We start from the raw sequence: 12,218 nt of genomic DNA, 5'->3' as shown, positions 1-12,218 counted from the left end.
ATTTCCCTTACCCACACCACCAGTCCCTATCTGGCCAGTTTAATGAGCCAGGAGAACAAGGATCTAGAACACATGTGGTGGCTCTCATCTCTCCAAGGATCCTGTTCACATCTTCAGGCGAGCAGGAGCCAAAATTACATCCCCCAGAACTGGATCAAATATTGCATTTAAATCAGAACGATCTTATCTGTGAAATGGCAAGTTCTTTGCAGAATGCTGTTGCATGTTTTCTTTCATGTTTCAAGTCAGAGAACTTGACTGCATTGGCTACTTTATAGATCTGTCTGTCTAAAACAATGTATTTTTGCTTTCAGTTCTTTTCTCAGTTGTTCACATCCTAGTGTGGGCTGAAAAACATGTCCAATATGAATTCTCATGCAGAGTTCTTGCTACCACTGCTTTTCCTGTGGTTCAAGCTCATGCTGCCTTAGTTGTAATCATACTGGGTCACTATGGTTTCATCAGTATTTCCCACACCACAATCAGCAACCAAATGGAGAGCTTCGTATGCTAAAAATGAGGATGTAACAATAGTGTTGACTCTTTCTCATTAGACGTGTGAGGAAAAAGAAGGGTAGGGAACGTTTTGGGGACTCTTTCGTGCTAAGCAAGAGAGTGATTGCTTTGTCCTTCATGATTTCACATAGTCAGATCTGAGAAACATCTGCTTATATGTGCTCACTTGTTAAATGGGAACAGTGTGATCCAGCCTCCAGCTTTTTCTCATTCATGCAAATATCAAATAGTGGGAAAACCACATGTTCTTTTCAACAGCAGCTCTTTTATAACCAAAAATTTTTTGTAATCACCTTCAGGGTTATATCAAAAATCATTTTGTAAGCAGGTTGTTTTTCATGTACTGTAATGTGCTGCCAACAAAATTACCAAAAGGTATAAAGCGAGCGCTTGTTCAAAAGGTTATCTTTTGACAAAGACAGTCTTTGTGGGATGATTACTCAGACATTTAAAAACAACTGTCTAAGAATCCCTCTGTGTGTCTGCAGAAATTTTAGCTGTTAAATTCCTATTGAACCCATGCATCTTAAAAACATAACATTTAAAAGGTCTACAAGCATGTTCTGTGGTCAGGTTGGGCAAAGGAAAACAGGTTGTATTGATTGCTAAGAAATACTCAGAAGTGGGAATACGCAAATCCTACGCAAAGGTGTTGTCATTTCATAAAAAGTGTCTTGTTTCTGAAGTAATTTTAACAGTTACCATGTTGTTGGTTTTTTCCAGACATACACTATATTATGCATTTAAATGACGTACTGCAATAAGCTTCATCACTCCAGTCATCACAGTCGTTGTAGCCATTACACTGCAGTATCCCTGGGATACAAATTCCACTTCTGCACACAAAGCTTTCATCCCCTTCACAAAGCACTGAAAAAGGAAAAGGAAAAGGAAAAGGAAAAAAGATTGTTATTTTCTGGAATTAAAAAGCAACTCTGTAGTCTACTTCATTTATAACATAATTTTCTTCAGGCTGCTGTTAATTAGCAGTCCAACTATTCTGGCTCGGCTATATTGGTAATAGGGATGGAACAACAAAATGTAAAAGCTGGTGTGTAGACAGAATAATGATAATACTTTATTTATATTCCGCCCTATCTCCCTGAGGGGACTCAGGGCAGATTCCAGCATACACAAACACAAAGGCAAACATTCAATGCCTAGAAACAACGAATCACAGATAAAGGTAAAGGCTTCCCCTTCCGGCTCTGAGAGGTGGTGCTCATCTCCATTTCAAAGCCGAAGAGCCTGTGTTGTCCATAGACACGTCCTAGGTCATGTGGCCGGCATGACTGCACGGAGCGCCATTTACTTTCATACCAAGGTGGTACTCACATTTTCATGTTTTCGAACTGCTAGGTTGGCAGAAGCTGGGGTTAACAACGGAAGCTCACCCCATCCCATGGATTCAAACTGCCAACCTTCTGGTCAGCAAGTTCAGCTGCTCAGCGGTTTAACCCGTTGAGCCGATGCAACTTCTAAATCTTAGATGTTAAGATCACATCCAAACAATGCCCTACCACAGATCATTTACAGTAAACAAGACACGTGAAAAATAATATATGTAAACAACTTGTACTCTAAAAGGGGTGGGTAAGTCACAGACGTCACCAAAGAAGGTAGATGTTCTCAAGCATTTGATTTCTAGCACCTAGATATTAAAGTCACAGACAGAGTATAAGGCCAGCTATTAAATGATATGCTATCATGTGACTTTAAAAAATGATTTGGATTAATTATACAATATCACCATAACCAGCAAATCCATATCTATCGTGCTAGCTTGCCCGCTGGTTAAAGTAATCTTTAACAATTAATGGTATGAGTAACAAATTCAGAATGCAATCTTAATTAATGAAGCTGGGCAAAAGTCAGCTGAGGTTATGCTATATCCAAATACCACTCAGAATAAGGATGGTGGGAATGACTTACAATTACCCTCTCTCTGCAAACTTGTGCCAGCATTATGGGACCATGGCCTAGAAGAATTTCGGCTCTTCCCACACCACCCTTTCTCCATCCCTCTTTTGGTTCATCTTCCAGCAGATCTTAGCTGATATGCTGGCAAATTACTCTCAGTAGATCCCTAAATTGGCAGGCAAAAAAGGGTTCTGCTAACAGATCATTTCTTCCAGCAGAAAGGATCTATGCTGACAGGACTGAACTTTATTCTACTCCATGCAGCTGGTTCATCATTAAGACTATATTACCTGTTTGTGTGTGTGTAAAACAAAAACTTCTGAAGACGGAAGGCATGTTTTCTTTATTCCTAAAATATCTGTGTGCATGTCATAACAGCCGCCACATTAGAAGGAGCATTACTTCTTTGTACAAAATTTCAAAATGGATATCTTCTTACCAAACCAGTCATAATCTTTTAGTGTTTCCCATCAGTATCCCCATAATACACTCTATATTCAGTGTAATAAAAACATCTAAAATGAAGAATTGATACAGAACCTGATACAAGATATTTTAAAAACTAAAGTGCAGTTAAATGTAACTTTATTTTTACTGAGACTTCTAAATGAACAAAGAATCACATCACATGATTCTAGCAGCAAAAATGGAAAAACAAAAAGCCTCAGGAGAAAAACGGATTATTAAAAAAATGAATTGGCAGAAATGGGCACCTTATCTAGTCTGATAGAGGTGATTTAGGATTTAGGAGAAAGTACAATACAGTACTGAATTCTATTTTAGTGCCCAGATGCTATGAAAACATTTTTATTTTAAAAATAAAATTATTTGATTTTAAAAATAAAAATCATAAGGCATTTGATTTCAATCATAACTTGCTACATTATGAAGGTGAAGCCAGTTCTACAAGACATCATCAAACTAGGACAAAAACTGTTGAAAGCAATTTAACAGAAGGACTGAATATAAAATGAATAACGATCAAATATTTAAGAATAAATAACTGATCACCCTTGAGCAAATCACCCTTTTTCATCCCCAGAAGAAGGACAAGGTAAATCCTCTCTTAACAAATCTTGCCAAGAAAACTCAATAATAGGGTTGCTATAAGTCAGAAACAACTTGAAAACACACAACAAGTCACACTGTATCTCAATAAAACGACCAAAACCTTCCAACGTCATACTTTTTTGACCAAAATGGGAGGAGGAAACCAGCAGAGCTAAAATAGTTACAAAGCTTTAGAAATGCTTTAAACCTTCAAGGTTTTAGGAGTCTTTGCGGGGAAAAGTTTAATGTCAGAATGAGATTTCAGAAAGAAAAATTTTATATCCTCATGTCTCTTCCACAACTTTCTTTCCCATTTTAAAGCTCCTCGTATTTGCCTTTTTTTTCTCCTTCTGTACTCAATATTGAGACCTAAGAGCTCAATGTCAATACATGATAAGTAGATTTTGGAAACCCTTGGGGAAGAAGGCAATATTCTCACACTGCAAATTCATAAGAAGGAGTAGCATTATTGAAGGATTTAATCATAGGTGGGGAAGCTCCAGCATATAAACCATGTGTAACACTAGTCCTCAGTTTTCATGGCATACAATAATGGGAAGGATCTGTAAAATTCCAGAGATTCCAAAGCTTGCTCCTACAACTTATTAGTAAAGACATAATGGGCCAAAATTTGTCTTATTTGAAAAACAAGACTTCTTCTTCTTTATTTGTTCAGTCGTTTCTGACTCTTCGTGACCTCATGGACCAGTCCACGCCAGAGCTCCCTGTCGGCCGTTGCTGCCCCCAGTTCCTTCAAGGTCAAGCCAGTCACTTCAAGGATACCATCCATCCATCTTGCCCTCGGTTGGCCTCTCTTCCTTTTTCCTTCCATTTTCCCCAGCATCATGATCTTTTCCAAGCTTTCCTGTCTTCTCATGATGTGGCCAAATTACTTCATCTTTGCCTCTAATATCCCTCCCTCCAGTGAGCAGCCGGGCATTATTTCCTGGAATATGGACTGGTTGGATCTTCTTGCGGTCCAAGGCACTCTTAGGATTTTCCTCCAACACCAAAGTTTAAAAGCATCTATCTTCCTTCACTTATGGTCCAGCTCTCACATCCATAGGTTACTATGGGGAATACCATTGCTTTCATTATGTGGACCTTCCTCATTATTTTATCAAGGTTGGCCATTACTCTCCTCCCAAGAAGTAAACATCTTCTGATTTCCTGACACAAATTTATTTTAGGAAAACAATAACAGAGCCTATTATTTCAATTCAGTAAGTTAACTCTCCTTTGCCCATCTCATTCTTTTGCCTAGTAGGACTTACTAGATGAAACTACTGTACCTTTCAGCCAATTCTTCTCAGGCACTTGTGACCACCATGATTAGCAACTCTATCCAAAACCAGCTTTTCCAAGCTTCTTTGTTGAATTGGAATTTTATAATCCAAATACAGTAGGCCCTTATGTCAATTGGAATTTTGTTCCAGGACCTTCCATAGATACCAACATCTGTGAATGTTGAGATCCCATTGAATACAGTGGCATAGTAAAATGATGTCCCTTATATAAAATGACAAAATCAAGGTTTGGTTTTTGGAACTTGCAAAATATTTTCAAGTCTTGCATTATAGAATCCATGAATGCAATATAAGTGGAATGTATATAGTGCAATGAAAACTGGAAAGGAAAACAACTGAGTCCCCACCCTGCCTCTTATATAAAAAAAAGAATACATACGTTTCTTTTTGTATGTAGATCAGACACACTCAGTATTTCTGCATCTTTAAAACAACAGACAACTTCTTCCCTTTAAAACAATTGTAGGATGAAAACTTATCTTTCTATGCATGCAACTTTCAGTCTTTCTACTGGATAGCTAGAACTAGAAGTATATGCCAGGAGAGAACATTAGTTATCAGTCCGAACCATCTGGTATCCATACAACTGGCTACAACATGTTTAACAAAAATTTTAAACATTTTCCAGAACTATACACCACAGCTATAACACCTAGAATATCAAACAAACGTTTACTGCATATTTATAAAACATTTCACTTGTGGGAAATATTCTAAATTTTCTTCAGGTCCAGATATAGACTTGTAGTAATTTTAAACAAATTGTAAATGTTTCCTGCCCCATTAGTGTCTCAAGATGTTAAAAGGTACATGAACAGAACAGAGTTATGATTTAGCACACACCAAAATGAATTCAGAAACAAGCATTCTTTGAGTGTAACATTTTTTTCTTGAATTTTTCTCTATACCCACATATTAGGGAAAAATCATTCTAAATTGATCCATATCTACTATTTTGCCAATAAAGATGCAAAGGTGCCAGACATACAATCCGGAAAAACCTATCAGGGAGTTCTTATACTGACAGATTTTCTTTTCCACACCTCCAAAATAAAATAAAAAACTCAATGAAAACTGACATTTCATTGTTGCTGGTCTAGTCATCTCTCTATCGGCCTCAACAAACACATTATTTGTGTTTCATAATTTCTCCTGTTACCTTGACAAGAGGATTATATGTCATACTGCTGAATCTGGACTCAATGCCTAATTGCCTAAGGAGCTTTAAAAATATTACTACAGTTGAAATGAATACACTGTTGTGACTCAGCTGGAGCCTCAGAGTACCATAAATATAAATAAAAAAAAACAAAAAAACAAACTTTATTTGCATTCCGCACTATCTCCCCGAAGGAACTCAGAGTGTATTCCAACAACAAAAGGCAAATACTCAAAGCCATATACAAATACATTTAACCAACCACCCAGAACCCTAAATAAACCAACATGTACCATTTTAAACTCATATACATCAAATCGACCCACATGTCAAACAAAACATATAACCTAGAATTAAATAAATTATATAAAAGCATGAACTTGAATTCACAAAGAATTCACAGCAATCACCAGGTTCATTTAGAATGATGTTAAAATTAATATATTTACCTGTAAACACCAAAGCTAACCCAGTCAACAAAACCAGAGTGTAGAAGATCAGAAAGTTCTTCCTAATGTTTAGTCAGAAGGTCTTATTTTGCAAGAACCTCTACAGCAACAGTAAACAAGCTCTATCATGATGGCCCTTCAATTATTTAATTACAACTATCATATCACCACAGACTTCTTTTTTCCAACAGAAATATGTTACTATTGGCCATGCACTCACTCTGAATCAGTATTTATGTTTTATATTTTATTTTATCCCCCTTTTTAGAGAAACACTGAAAGTAGCTCACAATAATTTAAATGAGGCCCCTTCTACACAGTCAGATATCCCAGAATCTGATTCCAGACTATCTGCTTTAAACGGGATTTTATGAGTCTCCACTACCAGATAATCTGAGATAATCAGATAATCTGGGATCAGATCCTGGGATATAGAGGCAGTGTGAAATGAGCCTGAGAGTCTACTACATTTCAGAATTCAGAATTCTGTGCTGCTGCTACTAGTAATAACAATAATATAGAGGCGGCACACTTTAATGATTAATCCATGGCGTTTAACACTTTTCAATATAAATACATTGTCAAACAGTTCCTCAACTTTTTAATTATAAAGATGTTGACTCTTTTATGCTCCATATCTTCAGATACAAGTCACTGAGTATTTGATCTATTTCTCTCATTTATCATTCTTGTTGTGACTCCTTCGCTAATCCCCACTTTGGTTACTCAGAAGAACACAAGATACAAGGGATATAGAGGGAGGACTAGAAGAAAAATATAACATAAGTATTTCTATTGCTAGGGAGGTTCATTTCTGCCTCACAGGAATGTTATTTAAATAGTGTTTTTCTATAACTACAAGGCGGGATGTAAGTGAAAAGCTTCAAATAGAATGAAAAGTAATAAAACTTGATTTTTCACTCCCTTGTACTCTGACAACTCATCTGTGAAAGTTGTAGAAATATTTATTTCTGGAAGTTGGATTCTCCATTCCTTCCGTTTTCTATAACAGCTGATGTCTGTCTCAAACTTTGTGAAAGAAACATTGATTCAATTATTTATCTCACATATATCTAGTCCTTAAAATTCTCTGGGTAGTTCAACCTGGAAGAATGGGCATATGGAAGAAAGAGAGAAGTGTGTCTTGGCTCTGGCCCTTCCTACTTTTGGCTACAGCAGTGGTTCCCAGCCTGTGGTCCATAGACCATCAGTGGTCCCCAAGAACTAAAATATGGTCTGTGACCTCACCATTACTGCACTGTTGCAACGAGAGTGACTGCTCCCGCGAAACCTTCTTATAGTGCCGAGGCAATGGGAATGTCAGCGGGGGAGAGGCTGACTACCCACAAAAGGTGTAACAACAAGCCTCCTGACTACTGCTTCTCCTCCTCCCTCCCCCTGAGTGGAGCCGTTCCATGTGGCGCCTAGAAGCAAGGGAGCCTTGGTGTCTTTGTTTTTAAGCCTGTACCTGGGATGATTTGGCATGCTGATTCAGAAAATTGCATTGGATAGATCACATCAGCTCTAGATTATTAAATATGGTTTTCTGTGGGCGAGCAGATGGCGACTACTGGATGGCACATGTTCTGTATCAGAAACTAGAGCTGATTTAGTCTATCCAATGCAATTTTATGAAACAAAATAACCAAACTGAATCTAAAGTTAACCAAAAACCCCTTTGGTACTAATGTTGGAGAGTAGTCCCTGGTCAAAGTGATCCCTGGTCAAGTGGTCCCTGGTCAAAAAAGGTTGGGAACCACTGAGCTATAGCCATGACCTTTTGCATCTCTCCCCATAACAAGTTATTTCAAATGTAGAACTCAGCAGAACAATAGTGAGTATAATTTTTGAGCTAGAATCCTAGATAGATTAATGCTGGGATCCTTTCATGTTGTTTCAGATTTAAGGTGACTCAATGTCTAAGGCTTACGATGGCCTTTGAGAGCCACATTCAGTTTGGGGACCCCTGGATTAATGTGTTGCCCAGTATTGAACAACTTCATAATAAGGTAATATGGACAAAGGGAAGGTTGAACTCAAGTTATATATTATGTGCATCTTTGTGCATCGTTTCTCTAATCAACACCATTTTTTAAAAAGCAAAAGGTCTGTTCCATCTTCCAGAAGAGGAGTCTGCTTAATGTTTTACCATCTCTTTTCAACCAATTTGCCCTTCTGTTTTCTATTCCCTACAAAAAGGTAAAATGCACAATTACCTTAGATTTAGTTTTCAGATTAAAACAGAAAATAGAAAAGCAACATACAGTTCTTCATAATGAGCGATTTGGTACAAGCTCAATCAAACCATTTCACTCTAGTTTACAACATTTTTAAATGGCACTTACATTGCTTTCCTGTTTCTTGTTCTGGGGAGAAACAGACCTTGGTAATGTTGTCATTTTCACTTTTGTTTTGGAACTGGGAACATGCAAGGAACTCTGGCCAAGAAGAATTCACCATCCCAAGAACAGGTTCACATCCTTCCTTTGCAGCCTCACAAAATGATCTGCAAGGCAGGAGTCCATGGCTAGGAAGAAAACAATAAAAGTACATACCAAAAATTAATTCCTGTAAATATGCAAACTTATATTATATTTTAAGGAAAGTCACAAATTTAGTGTTTGCTTATAAATGAAGTAGAAGCCTGATTAAAATTCTACAGCTAAAAGCAATTTTATGCATATGGAAGGGGGATCATATCAAATAAAAAAAATGGGCTTGAACTTAAAAATGGAAAGGTTCTTCTACTGACACTGTGACATAAATTTAAGTAGCAAACCTCAGCCAATTATATAATTGGTCAGATATACCTATGCTTTCAGTTCGAAAAAAACATTTCAGAATTAAATCTGAATTATGAGACTTAAAAGTGAATTTAGGAGGGTTTTTTTACAAAATTCCAAAATCAGTTTATTTTTTTAATTTTAAGGGAACGAGTGACTTCTACAAGGAGTTTAAATGGTAGATGTACAAAGTTGTGCACATAGGTGATTCTCACTGCATGAACCATACAGTATATTGTAGTAATCTTCATAGAATCATAGAATCGTAGAGTTGGAAGAGACCTCGCGGGCCATCCAGTCCAACCCCCTGCAAGAAGCAGGAAAATCTTCCATCTTTTCTTTCTAGTTGATCATCCAGCATTCCCAACAATTAAAACTTTGGTTTCATCATGATTTTAACCTTAACCATTTATTCCAAAGTCGTATGTATTTGAGCCCTTCTGCAAAACCATCACATTCTTCTCTATTGTGATAAAATAGTTTAGCAAAAAAAGGATAGCATTTAATTTACAATGAAAACCTATTATAGGGGCTACAGTGGCCCAACAGGTTGAACTGTTGAACTGATGAATCTGTTGACCTAAAGGTTGGCAGTTTGAAGCCACGGGTCTCTCTGTTAGCCCTAGCTCCTGCCAACCTAGCAGTTCGAAAACATGCAAATATTAATAGATCAATAGGTACCACTTCGGTGGGAAGGTAATAAAGGCGCCCATGCAGCCATGCCAGCAACACAACCAGGAGATGTCTACAACAGGCTCCTAGCCTTGGAAATGGAACAAGAGCACCTCCCCATGATCAGAGCTGAGCACTGCCTCCAGAAAGCCAGAAATGAATTTGTTCAGTATATTTGCATGTCATTTTTATTCCACTGTATTACGTCATTGTATGTTTGCCTAACTGTGTATGTTGTAATCTGCTCTGAGTCTCCTTGAGAAATAGAGTGGAATATAAATAAAGTGTATTATTATTATTATTATTATTATTATTTACTTTGCTACAAAATTCTTTGTTGCTTTATAATCAAATTCTGAAAGAGAAGAAATGTGTACAAAGCACAAATAGACTGTTTACATTTTACATAGAATTGTTACATTTCTAACATCAATTGGCTCTGAAAATAACAGATGCTCCTTCATTCTCTGTTAGTGGGATGTACGTATGGGGGAATTTTCCTGTACCATCATTAAAAACATAAAAAACCCTTAAAAGTGCAGTAGATTTTTCCTGCCATGTGGTCATCATTCCATCTAATTAAAGCCCCCCTAATTGGGTGAATATGGAAAATGTAAACAAAAGTCTGTATTGCACAACTTCATCTTTACAGCTGAAAATTACTATATTCTTAATTCATTCAGTAGATAGTTATTTGGGATATTAGGGAAAACTCTGGGTGTGTGGTCCTCTAATATTTGTTTTAGTTTCTTCCCCTGTTCCATCTGTTCTCTTATCCAAAGAATTAATGTTACAGTACATCTACACAAAAATAAATTGATTGTTTTGATGCAAGTATATGTGCATATTGGGAAAATACTTCAAGCATAATAGTTGTAAACAGTCCTTTCAAACAGCAGTATGGCTGTATGGGTTAGACACAAAGCTTGGCAATTTGCAATTTTATCAAATGGATTTTATGTGTGTTATATGTGTTGTTTTAAACTTACGTTGCTGTTTATATGCTTATGTACTGTTGTTTATATGTGGCACTTCGAAGTGCTTCTGTGAGCCGCCCTGAGTCCCTTCAGGGAGATGGTGGTGGGGTACAAATAAAATTTATTATTGTTATTATTGTTATTATTAATTACCTTTCATAAATTGTATCAGTCATTACGAATGTGTACCTCAGCAAAAACCCATTCTGTTTTGGTTCAATTTTTGGCTTCCTAGCCCCCTTCTGTTTACAGGGAAGTTTCTGAAATGAGGAGGAAGGTTCTGTTTTCATTCCAGTAAGATTCGGTCCATTGACACCAATGGGGAACCATTAGCGGCTCATTTCTCTGTCGTATTCAGGCCTGTCAGCATGAAACTTGCCTCATTTGTAGATCACATTTACAACCGTAAGCCTTCTAAGTTTCAGAACATTTCACTAATCCACTGATTTTGGGGAAAATGTTAAAGTTTTTTACCAGAGGGGGTTCTGGGAATTGAAGTCTCAAGTGCACACCAGAAGAGGGAAGGATAATGGACACAGTCAACCAGGCCTATGATTGACTGAGAAAGAAAGTGAGAAAAAGAGAGAAAAACCTCAGCTCCTATCATGCACTGGAAGGAAGCACAGAGGCTTCTTCGATGCCCCCGCCACACAAAGTGCTGCTGGGAAAGCGAGTTCCCATTTGCCTCAGGCGGTCACTGGAGGGGTCTTCGGAAAGGGATGGAGGAATTGTGGAATTCTGTACAATCCACATCCTTCCCCTTGATAATGCATTCAAGTCATTTCATAGATGTGCTTTCCATGGGAAGCTCCTTCCTCAACCAACTTCTGTGTGCCAATCATGATCCAGTTCATGAGAAAACGTGTGATGATGGGTACATCCAGAGCCGGTCCTAGGTAATTTTCAAGTGTAGGCGAACAGAATTTTGGCGCCCCCCCCCAAACCAATCACTGAAAAATAAAAGCGTTGGCTAAGCGAAAATGTTAGATAATAAGGAGCGATTAGGGAAAAGCCTATTAAACATCAAATTACATTAAGATTTTACAAATTAAGCACCAAAACATGTTTTACAAGAAATCAACAGAAAAAATAGTCTCGACTGCGCCCCCGTATGTTTTGCGCCCCAAGCGACCGCTTAATTCGCCTCATTGTTGGACCGGCTCTGGGTACATCTCTTGTATACAACAACACAGCAAAGAGAGCTTACCAATTCACTATTCCAGATGTTAAGAGGGACGCTGAGAAGATGACTCCAGTTATTTTATTTTTTGTATTCAGTTTTGTCCATATTCTTAAATGCATGTGAATTTTTTAATTCTATGGTAATAAATTATTGCCACTTGCTCGGGATACAATTAAACAAGTGCTGTCAGTTATCACTTTCT

At 37.5% G+C, this 12,218-nt stretch overlaps 1 protein-coding gene across 1 annotated transcript in view; it reads right to left on the bottom strand.

Annotated features, from left to right (window-relative positions):
* Window positions 1–12,218, bottom strand: part of corin (corin, serine peptidase) — a 156,458-nt gene that overhangs the window by 67,881 nt on the left and 76,359 nt on the right. Inside the window, exons 5-6 of the mRNA XM_062981623.1 lie at window positions 8,747–8,928; window positions 1,273–1,386 (exon numbers count right to left, since the gene is read on the bottom strand). Coding sequence (XP_062837693.1) covers window positions 1,273–1,386; window positions 8,747–8,928 — 296 coding nt within the window. The remainder of the gene's footprint in view (window positions 1–1,272; window positions 1,387–8,746; window positions 8,929–12,218) is intronic.

This window comes from Anolis carolinensis, chromosome 5 (genome assembly GCF_035594765.1).
Source record: "Anolis carolinensis isolate JA03-04 chromosome 5, rAnoCar3.1.pri, whole genome shotgun sequence".
NCBI classification, from domain to species: domain Eukaryota; kingdom Metazoa; phylum Chordata; class Lepidosauria; order Squamata; family Dactyloidae; genus Anolis; species Anolis carolinensis.
This window is presented reverse-complemented; position numbering and strand designations above follow the sequence as displayed.